Source organism: Heterocephalus glaber, unplaced genomic scaffold (genome assembly GCF_053883595.1).
Source record: "Heterocephalus glaber isolate CG9 unplaced genomic scaffold, H.glaber_assembly_v1.0 deba00001447, whole genome shotgun sequence".
NCBI lineage: Eukaryota > Metazoa > Chordata > Mammalia > Rodentia > Bathyergidae > Heterocephalus > Heterocephalus glaber.
Window position 1 is genome coordinate 9,060,268 of NW_028258299.1, and position 23,841 is coordinate 9,084,108.

Genomic DNA, 23,841 nt, shown 5'->3' on the forward strand with positions numbered 1-23,841 from the left:
AACATTCTCTATAAAGAGCATTTTCTAAAATGTAAATAATCAGAGTTTTCTTAATATTATGTTTACTAATCTTATCTGAAATATAGAAAAGAATAGTAGCTTCCATTCTATTGATTTGTAAATTACAATACAGGAAAAGTTACATAATTTGCCCCCCAAAATCATACAGAAATGAAGAGGCAGAACCTGGATTCTGACCTGTCCTAGGACTCCAAACTTCAGACAATTCTGCTCACCTTACACCTCCTCTCCTACTCACACCTCTTTAGACTTCTCATTGGAAACAAACCATATGCAGATATTCCATTTATGATGGGATCGTCAGTCTTGATATCGCTCAGAGAATCTTGATCCCCATCTCTTTCCAACTGAGAGTATTCTTTTTCCAGGCAACCACCTTGCACCTTGTTCATCTTCTAAACTTCCTCCATTCCCTCCACCAAATAATGTATGGGACAGAAAGTTAATAATAATTATTGATTTACAATAATTCCCCATTAGATTGCGAGCTGTTGAAGTTAGGCATTTATGGCAGCCCCAGAACTGACTTCAACCTAAGACATTGGCAGTGCTCTGTAACAAACACTTTTCCCCTGGAAGACAGTGACTCTTTCATTCCCAAACAAGATATGAAGATTTGAATACATTTTTAAGAAAACTTCCATCCTGAAGTGCATTGAATTTGACTTGATTGTGAGGAGGGAAATAGTTCAGAAACATGTCCCACAGAGCCATGGTGCAGCCAGCTCCTCAAACAAACCCAAAATCCCTTCAACACAAGCTCTTTTGATATCCTTACCCTCTGTCACTAGACACGTAGATGTGCATATTCAACTCTGACTAATTCACTGTTTTTTAGTATGTGAAGAAATATGGTAACATTGTTAGTATGGATTTGGCTTACTCATCTGCTGTGCTTGTGACTGGATTGCCCTTAATCAAAGAAGTCCTTACCCACACAGACCAGAATTATATGAATCGTCCCTTGAGCCCTATTCGAAACCGTGTATTCAGTAAAAGGGGTAAGTTCCTAGACTTTGGTAAGTGGGTTTGAAATGTACATGTATGGTAAAAGTGCCTCTGTGTGTATAATTTTCCTAAACTCCTCTCAACTGTTACATTATGAAATTTTACCTAGCAGAGGAAGTTGGGTGCTTACATTCCCTGGTGGGAGGACCTCATCTGAGTCCTTCAGAGCATTGGTCTTGATGAAGATCTGGAAGAATCCACGTATCCTGCAGGAGTCACTCTGCATGCTTGGATAATAAAGTGACCGCAACATGCATTCACAGCACAGGAGGAGGCAATGCGTTATGTCTTTTTGTTTCCCCATTTTGAACCTCTTCCCATAAGAAAATGGATATGATTTTGCTTCATTCTGCTTCTCCCTCTACTTGCTTCTAGTTTTTTATTCTTTATCTTTAAGGACCTGTCACACAGTGTATCTAACACCTTCTAATCCATAAAAGAACAGGTTGGCATGGATAATTAAAAGCATCATTAAGTAAACTTAAACATCTATAATTTGAAATCCAAACCTCAATCTATTCAAATATCAAAGCATCCATTCCAAAAGCATCAAATTCCTTTTGGAAATAGTCCCTGAATTAATTCTACATGCAAGTACTGGCATGGAAACCATGGTGCTAGGAATAAATGAGAGAAGAATGTGGTTCATATACATGTCTGATGCGACTGTCATCCTATTCAGAGAGAAGCACAGCATCCATTAACTGCAATAATGAAAAAAAAAACTCTATGAAACCCTTGCTGTGAGAATCTAATGTAGTCCTGGAATTCAGCAAAAGTTGATATGACTAAAGATATTTGAGGTAATAATGTTTATAAAATCACTCAGTCAAGGAGAATATAATATGAAGAGACCCTGACATTAGAATAAGGACAAAATACTTGAGGAAATAAAATGTGTCCAATGATGGGTGCTCAGGATTTTAAAGGAGATAATTAAATGGAGTTAAAACTGCCTGGCTAGGAATAGCTCATGAAAGTTCTTGGTAAGGATATTGGTTTTTATCCTAGGGAAAGTGAAAGCTCTTGAATGATATTAATTGGAGAAAAAAATCAGGTACAGTACATTATTAAGACTCTCCAGGATAGCATGACAAAAATGCATTTGAGATAGCAAGAGAGTTTTGTAGATTTTAGGACATAGAAAGTAACAGCTTAGACCAGGCAAAAGGGAAGAAATGACCGTGTGTTAGGAATGGATGGTAATGGTGACATTACATGGATTTCAAGTAATCAATAGGTAGCCTAATAAGACACAATGACCTCAGTGTAGAGACAATGAGGACTTTAGTGCTTGCCACACAGTTTCCACCTGATGGGATGAGGAACACTTAAGAAGAGTAGAACACTCAGGAAGGTTTGGCTTACATTGGGAATAGCATGGATAAAGTCAAGAATTGAAACATGGATGGGCCAAGTTTTCAGTGCTTTAAATTGACAAAATCAAATGGTTAGTATTAATTTGTACCGAGTTCTGGGACAGAAGTAGATGGTGAAAGGATTTCCAAAAATGGAATGTGGGATGAGAAGAGAGGAGTCTAGGAACCTAATCATGAAGACCTCCACCATTTCGAGATTTCAGAAAAGAAAATGAACCACAAAATAATAAGTTCTTCACAGAGATTTAATGAAAAATCTGTATGTGTCCTCTCTTGACGACTACCAGACAGGAGTCATTCAAAGAAAAAGTGTGTGGAGCTGAGGAAAGACTACTTAAAATGGGGTTGAAGATTCCTCTGGACTCTCAACAAAGAAGACCATTTCAATGTGATGGTGAAGGACAGACACAGGAACATAAAGGAGTTGAAGAATGGCCTAGAAATTAAGACATGGAAAAGGGCTTGCCATTGCCTGTGTTATGAAATAAATAAAGGTTTACGGAACACAACATGGCATTCTGCATCTGTACCTGTGGTGTTTTTTTTTCTGTAGAAAATTCATTCCTTCTTGCTTTCTTGAATCATTCCTCATCTTTTAAGCCCAGGTTTGGGTAACACTTCACCTGTAAATACTTTTGGTGCCTTCTTATTCCTGTGGGCTTTGGCTTTTCTATATCTATAGTACTGGTCTTTACTTTAACACTAATGCTTTACTAAATAATCAATGCATGGGGACTGGACACTGGCAGACTACAATTTGAACATCTGCTTAACTTATCTTGCAAAGTTCACTTCATCCTTTATCCCCAGTTCCTTATATTTCTCATCAGTAAAATAGACTGTAAGTGATGTTATGTAAAACTACCCTGTATTGTTTCTGTGAGCACCAAATGACAAAAAAAGATAAAAATAATAGTGTGAGCAGTTAGTGAATGTTATCCAGTAAATGTTAAATTATGTTCATTGCTTTGGGGGTATGGCTCTGAATAAATTTCGAGAATATTAATACCCCTCTTCCTTCTTATCTGATGCACATGTCCATACAATTGTCATGTATTTGCATAATGGTATCAGAATAGCATCCTGTTGACTTCCATTTCCCCAGGACTGATCATGTCCAATGGCCAAATATGGAAGGAACAAAGAAGGTTCACCCTGACCACACTAAGGAACTTTGGTTTAGGAAAGAAGAGCCTAGAGGAACGCATCCAGGAAGAAGCCTACCACCTTGCTGAGGTCATAGCAGAGGAGAAGGGTGAGCATTTCATAGTTTAGGTATGGGAAGTTGGGACCCATCCAGTCATTGATCAGATACTTTTTAAGAGGCTAAATGCAATCCCTGTGCCCATCACTGTGCTAGGCCCTGAAATAGAATAGTGAACACCTTCCAATGATACTACCCTCAAGGAGGACACAACACAGTTAGACATGCATTAAACATTCTACTAAATTTAAACCCTGATCATAAATTCACTTACCATTACATTGAACGAGTCCTTAGTATATCTTAGATGTTGTGGCTGGAGCTTCAAATATGGTTGTCTACTAGATATATACAGCAGACTTTCTATAAAAATATAGAGACAAACCAGTACATTTTTGAAGGACTCATCTCTTCCTTCCTCCACCTCCAGGACAGCCTTTCAACCCTCACTTCAAGATCAACAATGCAGTTTCCAATATAATTTGCTCTATCATCTTTGGGGAACGCTTTGACTACCAGGATGCTGAGTTTCAGGAGCTGCTGAGGTTACTGGATGAGGTTACCCATTTGGAAACATCTCTTATGTGCCAAGTAAGCACTTCTCCTCCTGCATCTTGCTCAGGAATATTGGGCTGCTGTCAGACTCAAGTAGTTCTTCCTTTAGGTTTTCTTACTGGTTAAACCAAAAGTATAGTGATTTAATACTGAATTTAACAAAAACTATTTAAAGTCAATCTGTTGGATTTAGTTATTCCTTTCCTTGTCTTTTTCTTCCTTTTCCTTTTGCCACTGGTCTTTGAACCCAGGGTCTCAGGCATGGTAGGCAAGCAATTCACCACTAAGCTACATTTTCCAGACCAACTCTAGTCTGTCTGTCTTTCTTTCTCTCTCTTTCTTTCTTTCTGTCATTTTTAAGAGAATATCTTGGTAGGTAGCCCCATCTGACCTTGAACTTGCAGTGATCCTCCTTCTTCAACCTGTGATTACAGGTGTGAATGTTTACTCTATACAAAATAATTCTGTCATTCACAGAAACTACAGAATTTTACATAACCTGCATCTATTGGTCTTTTGATTAGAACAACAATATTGCCCTTGCTTTTGTGTATCCTTTCCATGCTCCACTCTACATGGTTCTCTCTTTTCTCCCTCAGATGCATTTTTCTAGGTCCAGTTTTCCATTCAGCAGGGTTCTTTTGAGATTCATCTGTATTTTTTTAAACAAACTAACATTCCATTGTGTGAATGTGCCATGGTGGCTAATCAGTATTTCACTGCTGGTCATTTGAGTTGTTTTCAGGTATCGAACGTTATGAATCAAGGTGCCATCCTCATTCCTGTGCAAGTGTCCACATGGACACGCCTCACTCATCTTGCATATATGTGTAGACATAAAGAAAGGCAAATATTTCAAAACTGCTGGTACTTGTTCCTGACTAGTGTCTTTTCATGGAGCTTCATGATTCTATCACAGAAAACTGACTGCTGCATTAGGATGACTGCTAGAAAACAGAAAGGGCATAAGAAATGTAAACCATTTTAATTATTGTCAAAGTTTCTTTGTGTTCCTTCTTGTCACTCAGAGTCATGAAAGTCCCCAGTCCAACAGTGCCATTTCCTTTTCTCCTATTAATAGAGTTAGAACATTAAGAAAATTTAGTGGTTGCCTGGGGAAAAAGAAATTCCTGTGAGGGAAATAGAAAGAGCCATAGGGTAAGTCTAATAAATGTTTCTTGGATTCCTCATGTATACCAGACATTTTGATAGGCAATGGCGTGTACTTTATCTATTCTATCTTTTACAACAGTCTCATGGAAATGAAACAGAGCAACAAGTGTGTAAAGTTGATATCTGAATGTGTAAGCAAATAAGACAGTAGTATACCACTCCTGTGTTATATACCATATGTATCATCTGTCATACAGTCTCCAGAGTCACCCTAGCACCTCGCCCAGAGATGCACCCCTTAACTTCAAGCTAGTTAAATAAAGGATCAAAAAATACATTACTATTATTATACCTATTACCAATCTATTAAAACAAGAAAGTAGCAGAACAGTCATATTGACCTCTGTCTCATTTGAGGTCACATATTTGCATTTTGTTCTTTTGTACACTTCTCATTTTATGTTCCATTCACCAGCAATTGATTTCAGTATATAATACCAAGTCTTACCTGAATGGAGATGGCATCATACTAGTTGAGACCACCATACACAATCAATTGTTTGGGAGTGTGTGCACATGCAAACACACACACACATACACACACACACACACACACACAAAGTGATATTTCCACTAAGGAACATTAATCAAGATAAGGGAATACAGGCTGGAAAGGCACTTACAGAACCTTCAGTTATAAGCTCCAGAGAAGTGATATTTCAGTAGCAACTATATGCACTGAGGAGCTGATGTTAGAGAGAATTCAGGGGAAGAGCTTTCTAATCAGTGGGAACAGCGCCTCCCAAAGGCCTTAATGAGGAACATCCTTGATGGGACCACAAAGGCCTCATGACTGGGATGTGTAGTCAAGGATGGCAGGGAGAGATAGAAGGCATGTGCCCAATCTGTAGGGGACACTACTGTAGGGTTTATAGGACAAAGACTGACCTTTATCTTAAGTATAATGAACAGGAATTGTACAGTTGAGAGAATAAAAGTATATAGTCTAAGTGTTTAAGGATCCCTCTGCCAGCTGTGTAGAAGAACAGGCTGGGAAGTAGTTAGAAGAAGAATCAAGAAACAACTAAAACAATGTCAGCATCCGGGTAGGGGAAGGTGGTGCTTTGCAGTAGTGTGGCAAACATGTGTGGGGGGGGGCAGTGAGATGGAGTCTGAAGCTCAGTATATGTTGGATGGAGAATTGAGATTCCTGTAAGAGAGATGAGAGGAGAGAGGACTCCATGTGACACCACAGGGTTAGTGTGAGCAAATAAAAGAGATGGAAGGAGAAGATGGTCACAAAAAGTGCAAAAGCAGTTGTGTGTTGTCTCCATGATCACTTTGCTTCTCTCCATTAGCTGTACAATTTCTTTCCACGGATAATGGAATTCCTCCCTGGACCTCATCATACTCTCTTCAGAGGCTGGGACAAACTGAAATCATTTGTTTCTCGTGTGATTGAAAATCACAAGAGAGACTGGAATCCCGATGACCCAAGAGACTTTATTGATGCTTACCTCAAGGAAATGGCACAGGTGAGAAAAACAAAGTTGGTTTCCATGTTGTGTTTTTCAAGGACAAAGAGCAGCATGTTGGTTTCAAATTGCAGCTCTGACAAGCATCTGCAACTCTGTGGATTAAAATAGCACAGTGCTCTCTTAGAGTTTGAGATGACAGAAATCCAAGATCATTTTGCCTCTGGGAAACTCAAGGTGTTGGCCAGGCCAGCATCATTGGAGGTTTGAAGACTTCACTTCCTTGACTCTCCTCCTTCTGGAGGCCAACTGCATTCCTGGTTTTGTGGCCCCTTTCTCAATCTTCGGTATCAGGAGAGTAGCATCCTCTCTCCTCCCTGAGCTGGAGTTCTGTCTGTACATCTTCTCCCCCTGAGTCTGACAATCTGCTGTCTCTCATATAAGGATTATTCATGATAATGTTTCTACCTCTAAATCCTTAAATTAATCACATCTGCAAGACCTTCTTAGCCTGAAATTAACACACAAAACTTTGGGGTAAGGACGTCCCTGAAGATCACTTTTTATTCAAAGACAGGAAGTAAAACTAGAGGCAATATTTCATACATGTAGGTTTTCATGACCTGAGGACTGCTGAAACAATCAGAAATAAAAATAAATGTCTGATGACATTTGGCTTAAGGTCCTGAGAATGTCCAAATATGCTGCCTTTTCATCCCCTATTCCAGAGCTGGTGAACCTATGGCATGCATGCTGCAACTGGCTATTTGTTATCATTGAAAGCTCTAAAAGATTTACCAGCACTGCACTTCTCTTCCTGTACCCACATCTGAAGGAGTGGCACACAAAGGGGAAGTAGCAGTTGAGCTTCAGAAGTCCATTTCCTTGTTAGTTGGGACTGAGCCTAGTTCCCTGCCTCTTGTCTCAGCCCCCACTGCAAACCACAGGTAAAGCTGAGTTGGTCCCAGAATGAAAACTAAAGGTCTTTAGAATGGGGCTACTCTGCTGTCATGCCCCGTGTCACACATTTTCCACATTACAGGTGAGAAGAAGTAAAAAGCTAAACTGAATATATGGCCTTGAGCACAGTGAGCCTGTGGGTAGTAGATGTCAGTGAAAAAGTGTCATAAACTTTGACTCATCAGATGAAGGACTTTTCCTTCTGGAGTGAGAAGATTATGAATGTGTTTGCATTTTCCCTCATCCTGCAACTTATTGGCATAATATTTAGAAAAGCTTTATTTTCTTCTTAGAGGAGGAGTCTTTACCTACCATGTAGTATATAGCTGTGGGACCATCAACATTAAGAAAAACTTTGAAAAATTGAACCTCCCAAAGAAAGGGGAAAAGTGGCAATCACATAGAATTATTGAAGAAATACGAAAGTTTTAAAGTGGCAGACTAATAGGGAGCTAGGAGCATATTTGTACATAGGAGAATCTAGCTTATTTTTTGTGCTACCAACACAAATATTTATTTGCTAAGTGACTTTTGTTTCTCAGAAACTTCATGTCATTTTAAAGGCTGCATAGTATTTCCACTTTAAAGCAGGAGGCTGAAGCACTGAAATGTTAAGTGATGTGTCCTGGATCATACATCAAACATGTTATATAGGTCTTGCAGAAAGCCCGTTTGGCCCCTCAAATCTCATTTTGCCCCACTGTATTCCTAACCTGCAAAATTACAGGTACAAGTAAATGGTTATTTTGATTTTCTTATTTCCTATTTTTATTAGCATGTTTCTGGTGTATAATGTTTGCATTCTACTGCTAGGATTTGGTACTTGTGCATAACACATCTTAATTCCTTTTTCGTCCCCTATCACTGACCTCCCTCCAATCTCCCTCCATCCCTTGATCTCCTTCCTATTTGAGAACCATCTATCTCCAGACTTCATATTATTTCTCTTTGATTTTTCTCTCTGTGTATATTTTGAGTTTTTCATATAAAAACATGCAATATTAAACTTTAAGTGTGATTTCTTTCACTCTACATTATGGTCTTGTGGTGTATCCATTTTCCTTTGAATGAATCAATTTTGTCTTTCTTGATGGCAAAGTACTATTCCACTGTGGGTAAATACCACATTTTCTTTATCCATTCATCTGTTGATGGACCTATAGGCTGCTTCCAAGATTTAGCTATTATGTATTGTGCTGCTACCAAGATGGGTATGCATGTACAACTATAATATGATGTCTTCAACTCTTTTTGACAAGTATATAACAGGAGAATAGCAGGGTCAAATGGAATTTCAAGTTTTCATTATTTTGTGAATCTCTATACTTATTTCCACAGTGATTGTACTTTTTTATATTACCACCTACAATGTAGAAGTGTTTCTTTTTACAAATAGCCTCACCCACATTTGTTTTTATTTGATTTTTTTTGATGATTGTCATTATTTCAGGGTTAAGATGGAATCTTAGTGTTGTTTTTATTTGCATTTGCCTGACCGCCAACAAAGTTTGGAATTTTTCATATATTTATTGGCCATGTGTAGTTCCTCCATGAGAACTACATTTCACTTTCCCATTTGGATTAGGTCTTCTATTTTTCCCTTCAATCTTTTATTACAAAGGATCTAAGTTTTTTGAGTTCTGTATATATTCTAGATATTAGCTCTGAGTCTGAGAAATAGCTGGCAAAAATATTTTTTTCCATTCTGTAGGTTGTTTCTTCACTCTGTTGGTTGATTCTTTCACTGTGAAGGACCTCGTTATATGATATGGTAACATTTTGTTTCTTGGTACCATGTCCTCTGCACAGGGGCTGTGTTCATTCTTATGACTTCAAGAATTTCACCTGCTTTCTCTTCCAGAAGTTTGACTATTTCTATTTTGACCTTTAGTTCCTGGATCTATTTTTCTTTTAGCTTAGAACATGGTGGCAGATATGGGTCTAGAAGGGACTAGAGTCTATGTTCTGCTTGTGGGTATCCAGTTTTCCTGAAAGCATTTATTAAAGAGGTTTTCTTTTCTCCAGTGTAATTATTGAATGTGATTTGAAGATCAAATGATTGAAGGTGCTTGGAGTTGCTTCTCCATCTTCTCTTCTGTTCCATTGACCCTCCCTCGTGTATGTTTTTGTGCTGGGGCCATACTGTTTTTATCATGATAGCTTTGAAATATAACTTAAATGTAGAGGTCTTTTGCTTCTTTTGTTAGATTGATTTCTAGATATTTCATTTTTTTGGATTCTATTGTAAAAGGAATTGTTTCCCTAATTTCTCTCTCAGTGAGTCTGTTATTTGTGTACAAGAAGGCTATTGTTTTTTGAGTGTTGACCTTGTATCCAGCTGCCCTACTGAATCTGTCAATTAAGTCTAGAAGTCTTTTGGTGGAGATTTTTGGGTCTTCTATGTAAAGTATCATATCATCAGTAAATGACAGTTTAACTTCTTCTTTTCCTATCTTTATTCCTTTTATTTCTTTTTCTTTTCTAATTGCTGTGGCTAATGTTTCCAGAACTACATTGAACAGGAGTGGTGATAGTGGGCATCCTTGTTTGATTCCTGATTTTAGCATGAAAGTTTTCAGTTTTTGACCATTTAGTATGATTTTGGCTGTTGGTTTTTCATAGATAGCCTTAATCAGGTTAAGATAAAGACATTCTATTCCAATTTTCTGTAGGGTTTTTATCATGAATGGTTGCCAGATTTTGTCAAATGCTTTTTCTGCATCTATTGAGATGATCACATGATTTTTGTCCTTGACTCTGTTAATATGGTGTATTACATTTATTGATTTACAAATGTGGAACCATCCTTGCATCCCTGGGATAAATCTGACTTGGTCAGGGTGTATGATCTTCCTGATGACCCTCGGTATTCTGTTTGCCATTATTTTGTTGAGGATCTTTGCATCTATGTTCATTAGGGAGATTGGCCTGTATTTCTCTTTTTGGGTTGGGTCTTTCCCTGGTTTTGGAATCAAAGTAACACTTGCTTCCAGGAATGAATTTGGAAGTATCGCTTCCTTTTCAATTTCCTTGATGAGTTTATAGACTAATGGTGTTAGTTCTTCCTAAATGTGCTGTAAAATTCAGCAGTGAAGCCATCAGGACCTGGGGGTTTTTTGTTGGTAAATATTTTATTACATTTTCAATTTCACTCATTGTAATTGGGGTGTTTAGAATTTCTATATCTTGTTCAACTTTGGCAATTCATGTGTATCTAGGAATTTGCCCATTTCTTCTGTGTTTGCATTTTATTGGAGTAGAGGCTCTCAAAGTAGGTATTGATGATCCTCTGGATTTCTGTTGAATCTGTTTTGACTTCATCTTTCTCATTCTTAATTATATGTATTTGTGCCTTTTCTTTCCTTTTTTTGATAAGGGTGGCTAAAGGTTTATTGATTTTATTTCTTCTTTCAAAAAACCAAACTCTTTGATTTATTGATTTTTTGTATTGTTCTCTTTCTCCATTGCATTGATTTCTGCCCTAATCTTTATAATTTCCTCTCTTGTATGAGCTTTGGATTCGTAATGCTCTTCTTTTTCTAGGAGCTTGAGGTTCTGCATTAGGCTACAGTACTCTGAAAAAAGAGATCGAAGAGGATACAAGAAAATGGAAAGACATAGCTTGCTCCTGGGTAGGAAGAACCAATATAGTGAAAATGGCCATATTTCCAAAACTACTATATAGATTAAATGAAATGACAATTGAAATTCCAACAATATACTTCACAGAACTAGAGAAAACAATCCAAACATTCATTAGGAACCATAAGAGACCTAGAATAGCTAAAGCAATTCTAAGCAACAGAGACATGGCTGGGGGTATCACAATCCCCAACTTGAAATACTACAAAGCTACTGTGATAAAATCAGCATGGTACTGGCAAAGGAACAGACCTGAGGATCAGTGGAATAGATTAGAAGATGCAGAAACAACTCCAGACATGCTCAGCCACCTCATCTTTGACAAAGGAGCCAATCACCATCATTGGATGAAAGATAGCCTATTTAATAAATGGTGTTGGAAAAACTGGATTTCAACCTGCCAAAGATTGAAACTAGACCCGTACCTATCACCATGCACCAAACTAAGATCAAAGTGGATTAAAGATCTAAATATTAAGACAGAAACACTAAGCTTGCTGGAAGATAAGTTAGGTAGAACTCTTGAAGACATAGGCATAGGAAAATACTTTATGAACAAAACCTCAGCAGCATGGGAAGTAGCAGAAAGAATCAACAACTGGGATTTCATCTTATTAAAAAGCTTCTGCACTGCAAAAGAAACTACCAACAGAACTAACAGACAACCTACAATATGGGAACAAATTTTTAGCAGCTGTACCTCAGACAGAGGTCTACTATCTAGAATATATAAAGACCTGTAAAAATCAGACCCCTCAAATTCAAAGACCCAATTCAAAAATGGGCATCTGAAATGAACAGACATTTCTCAGACAAGGAAGTAAAAGCAGCAATCAAATATATGAAAAAATGTTCAACATCACTCATCATTCGAGAGATGCACATGAAAATAACACTGAGATTCCACCTCACCCAACAAAGAATGGCTGCTATCAAGAAATCAACACGGAACAAATGCTGGTGGTGGTGTGGAGAGAAAGGAACCCTTCTCCATTGCTGGTGGGAGTGCAGACTAGTGCAACCACTGTGGAAGTCAGTATGGAGATACCTCAAAGAACTAGGACTAGAGGTCCCATTTGACCTAGCTATTCCTCTGCTGGGTATCTTCCTTCCCAAAAGAATTAAAAGAATCATACCACAGTGATATATGTGCGCCCATATTCATAGGGGCATAGTTTGTAATAGCTAAAGCTTGGAAGCAGCCCAAGTACCCATCAACTGGAAACTGGATAAAGAAAATGTGGTTTTTAAATAAAATGGAGTACTACTCAGCCATAAAGAACAAAAAACTAGAGTCATTTATAGCTAAATGGATGCATATTGAGGCCATACTCTTAAGTGAAATAAATAGGACACACATGTGTAAATACCAAATACTTTCACTAGTGTGAGAAACTGATAGTGTAAACAAGGGTTAAAATGATTAAAATGAATAATTGATAATCTGAAATAGGAAAAAAGTCCATAGATGAAGGAGTGAAGGGAGGGGAAGGGGGAAGGAAAAGAGGGAAAGGAAAAAGTATGAGAAAAGAAAAAAAATGGAAATGAAATCCATGTAAATAGGGAAGGATGAAGGGGGTGAAGGGTGCACAGGTAATGGGGGAAAAAAATAAGAACCAAGATATATCATGTACAAGTACAAACGCCCAATGATAAATGTAAATGAATTGTATACCTAAAATGTACCAATAAAATAATTTAAAAAAAAATAAGTTCAAGTGCAGGATGCTGAGGCTACCCACTTTTTTCTTGGCACCCAGAATTGGTTTTGCTGTTCTCAACCTATTCTACTTTCATATGAATTTTAGCATTTTTTTCCTATTTCTGTGAAGAAAGCTGTTGGTATTTTGATTGGGATTGCATTACTATCAATATTTGAAAGATAGCCATTTTGATTATATTGGTTCTGCCTATCTAGGAACATCAGTTTTCTGATGCCCACTTTGACTTCCTTTTTCAGACTATTGTAGTTTGCATTGTAGAGGTTTTTCTCTTCCTCAGTTAGGTTAATTGCAAAGTACTTAATTTTTTCAGTGCTATTTTCAAAGGTATTGTTTAACATAGTATCTTTTCCATGGCTTGATTACAGATGTACAGGAATGCTCTTGATTTTTCTGTGCTAATTTTGTAACCTGCTACATTATTTAATTTGGTTATTAATTCTAGGAATCTTTTCCTGGAATTTTTGTGTAACTATGTAGGGAATCCTGTCATCTGCAAATAATGCTAATTTGCCTTGTTCCTTTCTTATACATCATCTTTTTTTTCTTACCTGGTTGCTTTTGCTAATGTTTTGAAAACTATTTTAAACAAGACTGGGGACAGTGGACATCCCTCTTCTGTTACTGATTTTAGAGGGAAAGCTTTCAGTTTTCTCCCATTTAATATGATGGTAACTACATTTGTCAAAAATGGCATTTAACAGATTGAAATAAAGTCCATATGTATGTATTTGCTTTAGTGTTTATAACATGAAAAGATTTTGGATTTTGCCACAGGCTTTGTGCTGTATGTATCGATATGATCATGTGATCTTTGCTTTTCTTTTTGTTTATGTGATGTATTATATTTTTTTATTGCATATGTTGAACCAGGCTTGCATCCCTAAAACCTACTTGCTCATGATGTATAATCTTTTGGATATTTTGTGGCAATCTGATTGCCAGTATCTTGCTAAGGCTTTTTGCATCTATATTCATTAAGATCAGTGTGTAGTTCTCTTTATTGGTTGAATCCTTGTCTGATTTTGTAATCAGGGTAATGCTAAGCTTCCAGAAATTACCAAAGGAATAATCTTTTGCTTTTTATTTTATTAAAGAGATTCAGCAGTATTGGTGTGAGATCTTCTCTGAAGTTTTTGTAGAATTCAGTAATGTACCCACTTGGATTTGGACTTTTCTTAATTGATAGGTATTTTGTAGTTCTTTAGTTTCATTGCCTGTTATTTGATTATTCAAGGTTTTTCAATCTTTCTTGTTTAATTTTGAGAATTCATATGCATCCAAGAATCTATCTATTTCTTCTGATTTCTCCAATTTATGGCCCATAGGTCTGCAAAGTAGTCATTGACAATCTTAGTTTAGGCAGTGTTCATTGTGATTTCAACTTTTTCATTTCTAATTGTGAATTTTTCTGTCCTTTACTTGTTTAGATTGGAGAGGGGCTTCTCCATTTTTTTTTTATGATTTGAAGAAACAACTCTTCAATTCATTAATGGTTTATATTGTGTTTTGGTCTGAATTTCATTGGTTTCTACTGTGATCTTTTTATTTTCCTTCATTTTACTAGTTTTGGGTTTGGATAGTTCATATTTCCTAGTGCTTTAAGGTGTGTAGTTAGGTTATTTATTTGGCTCACTCTGTTTTTTTGACATAGGCAATCATAGCCTAGAACTTCCCTCTTAAGATTGCTTCCATCCTGTGCCATACATTCTGAATGTTGTACTACTAGTATTTTTAGATCTAGAAAATGTCTCATTTCTTCCTTTCTTCTGTGACCATTGATTATTTAGTGATTAGCTCCCTTGCTAACATTCTGGTTGCATTTATCTGATCTTTTATATCCACTAATGTTTGTTTTCTAAAGCTGAGTATGCTGGTGTTTGGTGCATAGATGTACAATTGTTATCCCTTTATGAAAGGAAAAGTCTGAAAGATATCTTCCCAAGACTTCTGACCTTTCCCCAAAGTGTCCTAGCCTCATAACACTATGGATACCTCTAAAACACTGGCTTTATTCCAGTTTGTAGAGGAGACCATGGCAGAATGAGAGGTTGTCAGCTTCAGAACAATAGGGAATTTAGTACCAAGGTGAAATGGTCCAATGCCCACTAACTAGGTGAACTGATCCTTGAATTTTAGTCTGAGTTTATTGGTTAAATGCATCCTTTTGTATGATAGCCATTGGATTTTGTTTCTTGATCCATACTAACAATCTCTATCTTTTGTTGGGGAATCGGGATTATTCACTTTGAGAGATGTTACTGTATGTTACTGACTTATTTTGTCCTCGTATCATTTTCCCGTTGCAATCCACCACACTAGTACTTAAATGTTAACAACCTGCCCCAATGTATTCATTCTATTGGATTTTTTTGGCTTTGTTGGCTTGTCTGATACAAGGATATCCTTGAGAAATCTTTTTTTTTCCACCATTACTTTATTGGCACATTGTAGGTATAAAATACAGTTACATTCATCATTGGGATCTTGTACCATTACATGAGTCTCTTGGTTCTTATTTTTTTCCCCTTCCCTTGCCCGCCCTTCACCCTCTCCACCCTTCCCTATTTGCAAAGACCTTGTTTCCATTTTTTTCCTCTTCTCATATTTTTTCCTTTCCCTTTTTTCCCTTCCCCTGCCCCTCCCAATTCCCCTGTTCTTTTAGACCTTTTCTTCCTATTACACAATATCAGTTATATATTTTTTAAATTACAATATTAAGATCTAGGAGACATTACCACAGATTTTACAGAATTTAGAAGGATATAGAAAGTACATTACAAAAATCTTTTTTGAAATAAATTTGACAACTTCTAAGAAGCATCTTAGAAGACAAATTAATGAAACTAACTCTGGAGGAAATATGTAATTTGAATAGCACCTATTAAAGTATATTCCTAGCTTGAAAACCTACCTATATGACAACAGCAGGCTCATAAACATTTTAACAGATAAATTATATCAAACATTTAAAGCAGAAAAAAGAAGGAACATTTCTCCCATCATTTTAGGAAATCAACATTGTGCTAATCCTAAAACTGGATAAAGATAATAGAAGAAAAAGTATGAACATAGATAGAAATTTGTTTAACAAAACAAACTCTTAGCAGTCAGATTTGGCAGTGTGTAGAAAGTGGTTTTATTATAGGGATGGCAGTGTTGGTTCAGCATTGGAAGATCCACCCCCAAAAGTCATCATTTTAACAGAGCAAAGGAAAAAGCCATATGATCCTGTCACTAGTTGGAGAGAGAGTATTGGACTAAATTCTACAGTTGTTCATGGTAAAAGCTATCAGGAGAATAGAAGTAGAACAGAAACTTCTCAACAGATCAAAGGCATGTACTCCATACTTCCAACAAAAACTCTTTCTATGAATGGAGATGATACAATGCTTTCTCCCTAAAGTGGGGAACAAGGGTATATATGCCTACTCTTCATCTGCCCATTAGACTTTGAAACATAGGTCTAAACCAAAATAATCTGGCAATAAAATGACATGACTAGGATAGGATTGGCATGGCGGAAGCAAAATCTTTATATGTAGATGAAATGATCATCTACAGAGAAAATACTAAGAAATCTCTAGGAGCCCCTAGAACTTGTACTTGAATTTAGCAGGATTAGAAAACACAAGGTACATATAAAAATTCAGGTCTGTGTATACTTGCTATAAATGAAGAACTAGATATTGAAATTTGAAAGTTATGTAGGAGTACAAAGGACCCAGAAAAGCGAAAAACAAAAACAAAAACAGTGTTGGAAGACATTTAGCACCCAATTTAAAGATTTCTTCTAAAGCTACAGTAATCAATGCAGTGTTGGTGTAAGGAAAGACATATAGATCATCTGAATAAAACAGAGAATCTAGAAATAGAACCACACCTGTATGGTCCACTGAATTTGGAAAGATTATTTAACATTAGCATTTTATAGAATGTAAATTCAATTCAAGAGCCAAGGAAGAGATAGTGTCTTCAGCAAATGGCACTAGAACACCTGGTATTCATATATAAAAAATTAACCTCAACCCTTTTTTCCCATACATGAAAATAACTTGAAGGGATATATGAACCTAAATAAGAAAGCCTAAAAGTATAAAACTTTAAGAAGAAATTATAAGGGAAAATATTTATGAATTCAGGGTAGGCAAGAACTACCTAGGATAGAAAAACATGTTGTATAAAAGAAAAAAAATTGATAAATGAGATTCCATCAAAATTTAGAACTTTAAATGACATCCTTAAAATGAAAAGTAGTCCTTAAACAGACCATATTTACAATGCATATAACCTATGACCAGAATATATAAAGAATTCTTAGAGCTCATTAATAGACAACCCAATTAAAATGTAGACATAAGAAAATGATAAATAGCCAGGATAGCACAAGGGATGGTGTGCAATTCTAGAATCAGAAAAATACAAATCAGTACAATAATAAGACTGAATTATACACTCATTAGGGAGATGAAGTTAAAAGTTTTAAAAGCCTTATCATGACTTTTTCTTTTTGTTGGATTCTCCCCATTTGTGTTTAATTTGTCACACCCAATGGATTCATTCTGCTGGGTTTCCTGGGGTTTTGATCCTCATTGTCTTTTCCTAGGGTATTGTCGAAAATTTTTGGAGTGCTGGTTTGGTATTCATGAAGTTCCTGAGGTCCTCTTTATCATGAAAGTATCTTATTTCTCCATCAATTTTGAAAGATAGTTTTGCAGGGTACATCAATCTGGGTTGGACGCTGTTTTCCTTTAGGGCTTGAAATACATCACTCCAAGCTCTTCTTGCCTTGAGGGTTTGCATTGAGAAGTCTGCTGTGATGCTGATGGGCTTTGTTTGTGGTTTGTTTCTTTTCTCTCACTGATTATAGAATTTTGTTCTTCTGTTGGATTTCTGGAATCCTAGCAATTATATGCCTATGTGTAGATTTTTTTGATCAAGGCTAGCTGGAATCCTATATGCCTTGCTTATCTGTATGTCAAGTTCTTTTCCCCTCCTTGGGAAGTTTTCTGCCATCACTTCTGTGAACAGTTTTTTTATGTCATCTGCACTCTCTCCTCTTTCATTGACTCCAATCAGTCTTATGTTATTCTTCTTTGCATCGTCTAGCAGCTGCTGGATTGATTTCTCGTGTTCCCTTACAATTTTAAAGCAATTTTTCTTTTCCTGGTCACTAATTGCAATCTTATCTTCTATATGTGAAATTCTATCCTCACATTGGTTCACGCTGCTGTGCAGACTTTCCATGGAGTTTTTAATCTCTTGGAAATCTGTTTGTATCTGTTTTATGGATTCCATTTGTTTCCCATGTTGGGATTCCATCATGTTCCTCAGATCCTCTATTTTTTTATCTGTGTCCTCTCTAGATTTATTAATCATGTCTTGCACCATGAGCAAAGTCTTTGCTGTTATCTGAGTAATTATTTCTGATTTCACTTTTCCCAGATCCTCTTTTGTTGCCAGTTCAGAGAGTCCAGTTGGTTGAGTATCAGATTTTTCCATCTTGTTTCCCTTTGGGGTTGCTGTAGGTGATCTGGAAGTCTGTTTTTGAGGCTTGTTTATGTGTCTTCTCATTTCCATGGCGGGGGGGTGGGGGGTGGGGTTGCTTCTGGCACCCACACGGCTCACCTTCTCTGCCCTAGGTGTTTGGGATGGCAGCAGAGGAGCTTCCTTCCAGGTGCTGGGACCGGCTGAGCTTCACTGCCCTAGGAGCCTGGGATGGAGGTGGGGAGCTTCCTTCTGGGTGCTGGGACTGGCTGAGCTTCTCTGCCCTAGGAGTCTTCTTGGCCCTAGGAGCCTGGGATGGCAGCAGGGGAGCTTCATTCTGGGTGCTGGGACCAGCTGAACGTCACTGCCCTAGCAGCCTGGGATGAAGGTGCGGAGCTTCCTTCCGGGTTCTGGGACTGACTGAGCTTCTCTGTCCTAGGACCCTTCTTGGCCTTAGGACCCTGGGATGGCAGCCAGGGAGCTTCCTTCTGGGTGCTGGGACCAGCTGAACTTCACTGCCCTAGGAGTCTGGGATGGAGGCAGGGAGCTTCCTTCTGGGTGCTGGGACCAGCTCACCTTCTTGGCCCTAGGAGCCTAGGATGGCAGTGGGGGAGCTTCCTTCTGGGTGCTGGGACTGCCTAAGCTTCACTGCCCTAGGAGCAAGAAATCTTTTAGAGGGCTGGATTGGTGGTCATGAATTCTTCAGGTTGTCTTTTTCATGGAAATATCACATTTCTCCATCCATGTTGAAAGATAGTTTTAAAAAAATATATAAAATTATTATCATTTACTAAACACAAATATACAAAAATTAAAATTATTCAAAGAAAAACAATGCAAGGGAAAAAAAACTATAATAATATTCAAATACAGTAGAACTCAACCGAAGCAAAACTGAAAAGTGCTAAATACATTTCAAAATAATTTTTTAAAAATCTCAAGCATTAACAAGACATCAGAGGATATTATTTTTTAGAGAGATTTTCAAAAATAATATTGAACAATTCGTGGTCTGGAAAAAAATTCTAATTAACTAGTAGATTCCATATAGGCCAATTTTTTTAAATTTTAAATTTCAATACAATCATATGACATGTGATGGAAATATAATCTGAGAAATATGTCATTAGACAATTTCATCCATGTGTATTGCAAGCTGTCACACAGAATGACAACTTCTAAGTGCAAACTAAGAAAGTATGTGTCAATCATCTGTGATGACCCCTTGATATTATCCAAATATGCAGTTAAACATGAGATACGTGAGGCTACCACTGGCATTGCAGCACACTGTTTTACAGTAAATTTTTATATAAGTAGGATTATGCTCTAAAGGATGAAAAGCACTGCACGTTATGATAAACACCTGAAACAGTAACAGTCACTTATCGCACTATCATGTACTGTGTACTGTACATAGTTGTATGTGCTTCTTCTGGAAACACACCCTTCTGTCCTTTGATCTCAGTGACTCGTCCTTCCCAACCACTGATGGGCTCCAGCCTAGGAAAGATACTTTTTTCAGATATACCTGCCTGGGTTGAAATTTGTTTTCTTTTAGAGCTTGCAACACTTCACTCCAAGCTGTCCTGGCCTGAAAAGTCTGCAGTAATTTTAATGGGTTTATCCATAGAAATGATTTATTGCTTTTTTCTGACCACTTGATTCTGTTCTTCTGTTAGACTTGTAGGATTTATTCTATGATGTGTCTCAGAGGGGTTCTCATGGCTTTTTTTGGTTCTATATGCCTCTCTTCTCTGTATATTCAATTATTTATCCTTACATGTAAAGTTTTCTGGTATTATTTAATTAAACGTCTTTTTATGCCATTTGTATTCTTTCATAATTTTTGCTATCTCCAATTAATCTTAGATTAGTCTATTTTATATTATCTAGGAGGTGTTGGATCCATTTTTCATGTTCTCTTATTGTGTTTAAGGTATCTGTCATTAATTATTCACCCATAACAGCCCTACCTTCTAGTTCTGACACTGTCCTCATGTTGATCAATTGCACTGCCCATACTTACAATAAAATTTTTAATATCCTGAACTTCTATTTGTAACCTTTTTATGGATTCTAATACTTTTTAATGTTGGTCATTCAAGTTTTGCATCCTTCTAATTAGCTTGCTATCTGTCTATTAGCATCTTCTGTAGACATGCTGATCATCTTGTTTATGTGGCCTGTAATCTGATTTCTTATGTCTTCTGTGATCTTGCTAAATTCTTTATTGATCTATTTTGTTGTCTCTTCTATTATCTTTTTCAATAATGCAAGTGTGTGGCTTTTGGCTTTTTCCCCTTTGATGCCCCATGGATCAGCTTTAGGGGAGTTGGGAGATTTTGGAGGCACTTTGTGCCTTATACTCTCCTGTTTCTGTTTTTTGTTCATTTGTTTTATTCTCTTGAAGCTTGTGAGTTGATTGTACTGGAAAGTTTTGTTGATCTTTTTGAGACCTCATTAGTTGATGTCTACATTTTAGTGGTTCCATCTTAGTGTGACACTTGGCCTTGTCCTCTGTCCCAGAATTTAATCATCTTCATTTCTTTTGGAGGAAAGATTGTGGCATGTTTAGTCCAGTACCTAGTTTTTCAGGTATCAGCCACAGTATTGTTAACAATGACCTACAGGAGATCCAGAATAATAGCATCACCTATGTCAACTTTCTATAGTATTAAAATCAGCAATAATAATAGAATTAAAGACAAACTGGATATTCACAAATGCTAAGGATCAATAATGTACCCTCTATAACCCTAGAAAATAGTGCTATAATTATCATATGAACACTAAGATGAACCATATATTAACCTAGTATTGATTCACAGTAAATATCTACTAAATTTTCCTTCCACTAACAACAGAACCGTATTCATCAATAATAACATGAAGTGAACTGTCTAGAGATTCATAAAGCTTAATCATTATGCTAGTAAAAGTAGAGTGTTTTAATTGCTTTTCAAGTTGCTGAGACAAAATACCCCCACCCACCAGTTAAGGGAGGAAATATTTATTTAGCTCACAGTTTGTAAAGGGTTCAGTTCATAATCAGCTGGCACTCAGGCACACTGTCTTCACAGAGGTGAACAGTTCCTGGTGGGCAGAAGGTAGCAAATCAACCAAGAGATAAATACAGTTCTCTTTGCCACTTTTATCTAATCCAGGCTACTTTGGGCATTTAGCACTCTCACCCTTAAAGCTAGTGACCTTGAGCCTAATGTTGCACCATGAATCACTCCCAGGATGACAAATTCTAGACCAGCTACCTCTGAAAATCCCTACCTATGACTGCATGACACTTTGGAGGGACATCTAGACCCAAGCCCTAACATAGAGGGTTTGAGGAACTCGAGAATTAGATAAACAAAAATTTAAAAATCTGTGGGATGTGAGATGCACAAGAGAAAAGTGAGATGGGGACCATACTGAGGAGTAAAATGAAATTAATAATGTTAGAATATTGTTACAAGAGAGAATTAATGAGAAAAGAGAAAAAAGAAAAAAACCCAGTAAAACAGAAAAAAACAAGTAAAAGAGAGAAAAACATTGGGAGGGGATGAGAGAGAAAAGAAACTAAAGTGAAAAAAGACAAAAAAGGGTTTTGTAAAAAAATAAATCATGTTGGCCTGGGGATTTAGCCCAGTGGTTCCACCATCTGTCTTGCAAGTATAAGGTCCTGAGTTCAATTCCCAGTACCAAAAGAAAATCATAATATTAAAATAGAAATGCTGAACCGGTTAGAACAGAGGTTAGGTAGAACTCTTGAAGACATTGGTGTAGGAAAAGATTTTATGAACAAAACCTCAGTTGCCCGTGAACTAGCACAAACAATCAACAAGTGGGATCTCTTCTTATTCAAAAGCTTCTGCACAGCAAGAGAAACCACCAACAGTGTGAAGAGACAATCCACAATGTGGGAAAAATCTTCACCTGCTTTTCCTCAGACAAAGGTCTACTATCTTGAATCTATAAAGAACTTAAAAAGATCAGACCTCCCAAATTTAAATTCCCAATCTGAAAATAAGCATCTGAAATGAACAGACATTTCTCAGACAAAGAAGTAGAAATAGCAGATAAATACATGAAAAAATGTTCAACATCACTGATCATTTGAGAGATAGAAATGAAAACAACACTGAGATTCCACCTCACTCCAGAAATAATGGCTGTATCATGAAATCAATAACAAATGCTGGTGGGGCTGTAGGGAAAGAGGAACACTGCTTCATTGCTAGTGGGAGTGTAGACTGGTACAATCACTGTGGAAATCATTATGGAGATACCTCAAAGAACTAGGACTGGAAGTTCCATTTGACCCCACTATTCCACTGCTGGGGATCTTCCCCAAAGAATTAAAAGAATCATACCACAGTGATATATGTGCACCCATGTTTATAGCAGCACAATTTGTGATAGCTGAAACTTGGAAACAGCTCAAATGCCCATCAACTGGAGACTGGATAAAAAAAATGTGGTTTTTTTGATAAAATGGATTACTCCTGGGCCATAAAAAATGAGAAATTAGAGACATTTATAGCTAAATGGATGCACACTGAGGTGATACTCTTGGGTGAAATAAATAGGACACACATATATAAACACCAAATACTTTCTCTGGTGTGAGAACCTGAAAGTGTAAATAAGGACTAAAATGTATAATAGATAATGTGAAATAGGAAGAAAAGGGGCAAAGGGGAAGGAAGTGGGAGGAGTAGGGGAAAGGAAAGAAGGGAATGGAATTAATATGAGGAAATGGAAAAATAGGAACAAAATCTTTGTAAATAGAGAGGAATGGAGGGGTTGAAGGGAGGGCTGGGCAAGGGTGAAAAATAAGAACCAAGAGAGATTATGTAAAGGTGCAAATTTCCAATGATGAATGTCATTATATTGTCTACCTAAAATGTACCAATGATTAGAATGAATAATCAATAATGCAAAATAGGAAGAAAAGGTCCAAAGGTGTAGGGGTAGTGGGAGGGGCAGGGGAAAGGAAAGAAAGTAAATGAAAAATGGTGAGAAATGGAAAAAATGGAAATACAGTCTTTGTAAATAGGGCTGGGTGGAGGGGGTGAAGGGAGGGCTAGGAATGGGGAAAAAATAAGAAGCAAGATGCGTCATGTAAAGGTACAAGTTCCCAATGAGAAATGTAAATGTGTTGTATACCTAAAATGTACCAATAAAAGAATTTAAGAAAAAAAACATGTCCCCCAAAAAACTGATGGAAGAAAGAAAATAAGTAAAGATAGTTCAAATTTTTTAATGATGCAGTTGAA

At 37.0% G+C, this 23,841-nt stretch overlaps 1 protein-coding gene across 2 annotated transcripts in view; it reads left to right on the top strand.

Annotated features, from left to right (window-relative positions):
- LOC147827397 (cytochrome P450 2J2-like) overlaps positions 1 to 23,841 on the top strand; it is a 61,001-nt gene that overhangs the window by 3,227 nt on the left and 33,933 nt on the right. For both annotated transcript variants that reach the window (XM_087214661.1, XM_087214660.1), the window contains exons 2-5: positions 860 to 1,022; positions 3,514 to 3,663; positions 4,043 to 4,203; positions 6,639 to 6,815. In XM_087214661.1, coding sequence (XP_087070787.1) covers positions 860 to 1,022; positions 3,514 to 3,663; positions 4,043 to 4,203; positions 6,639 to 6,815 — 651 coding nt within the window. The remainder of the gene's footprint in view (positions 1 to 859; positions 1,023 to 3,513; positions 3,664 to 4,042; positions 4,204 to 6,638; positions 6,816 to 23,841) is intronic.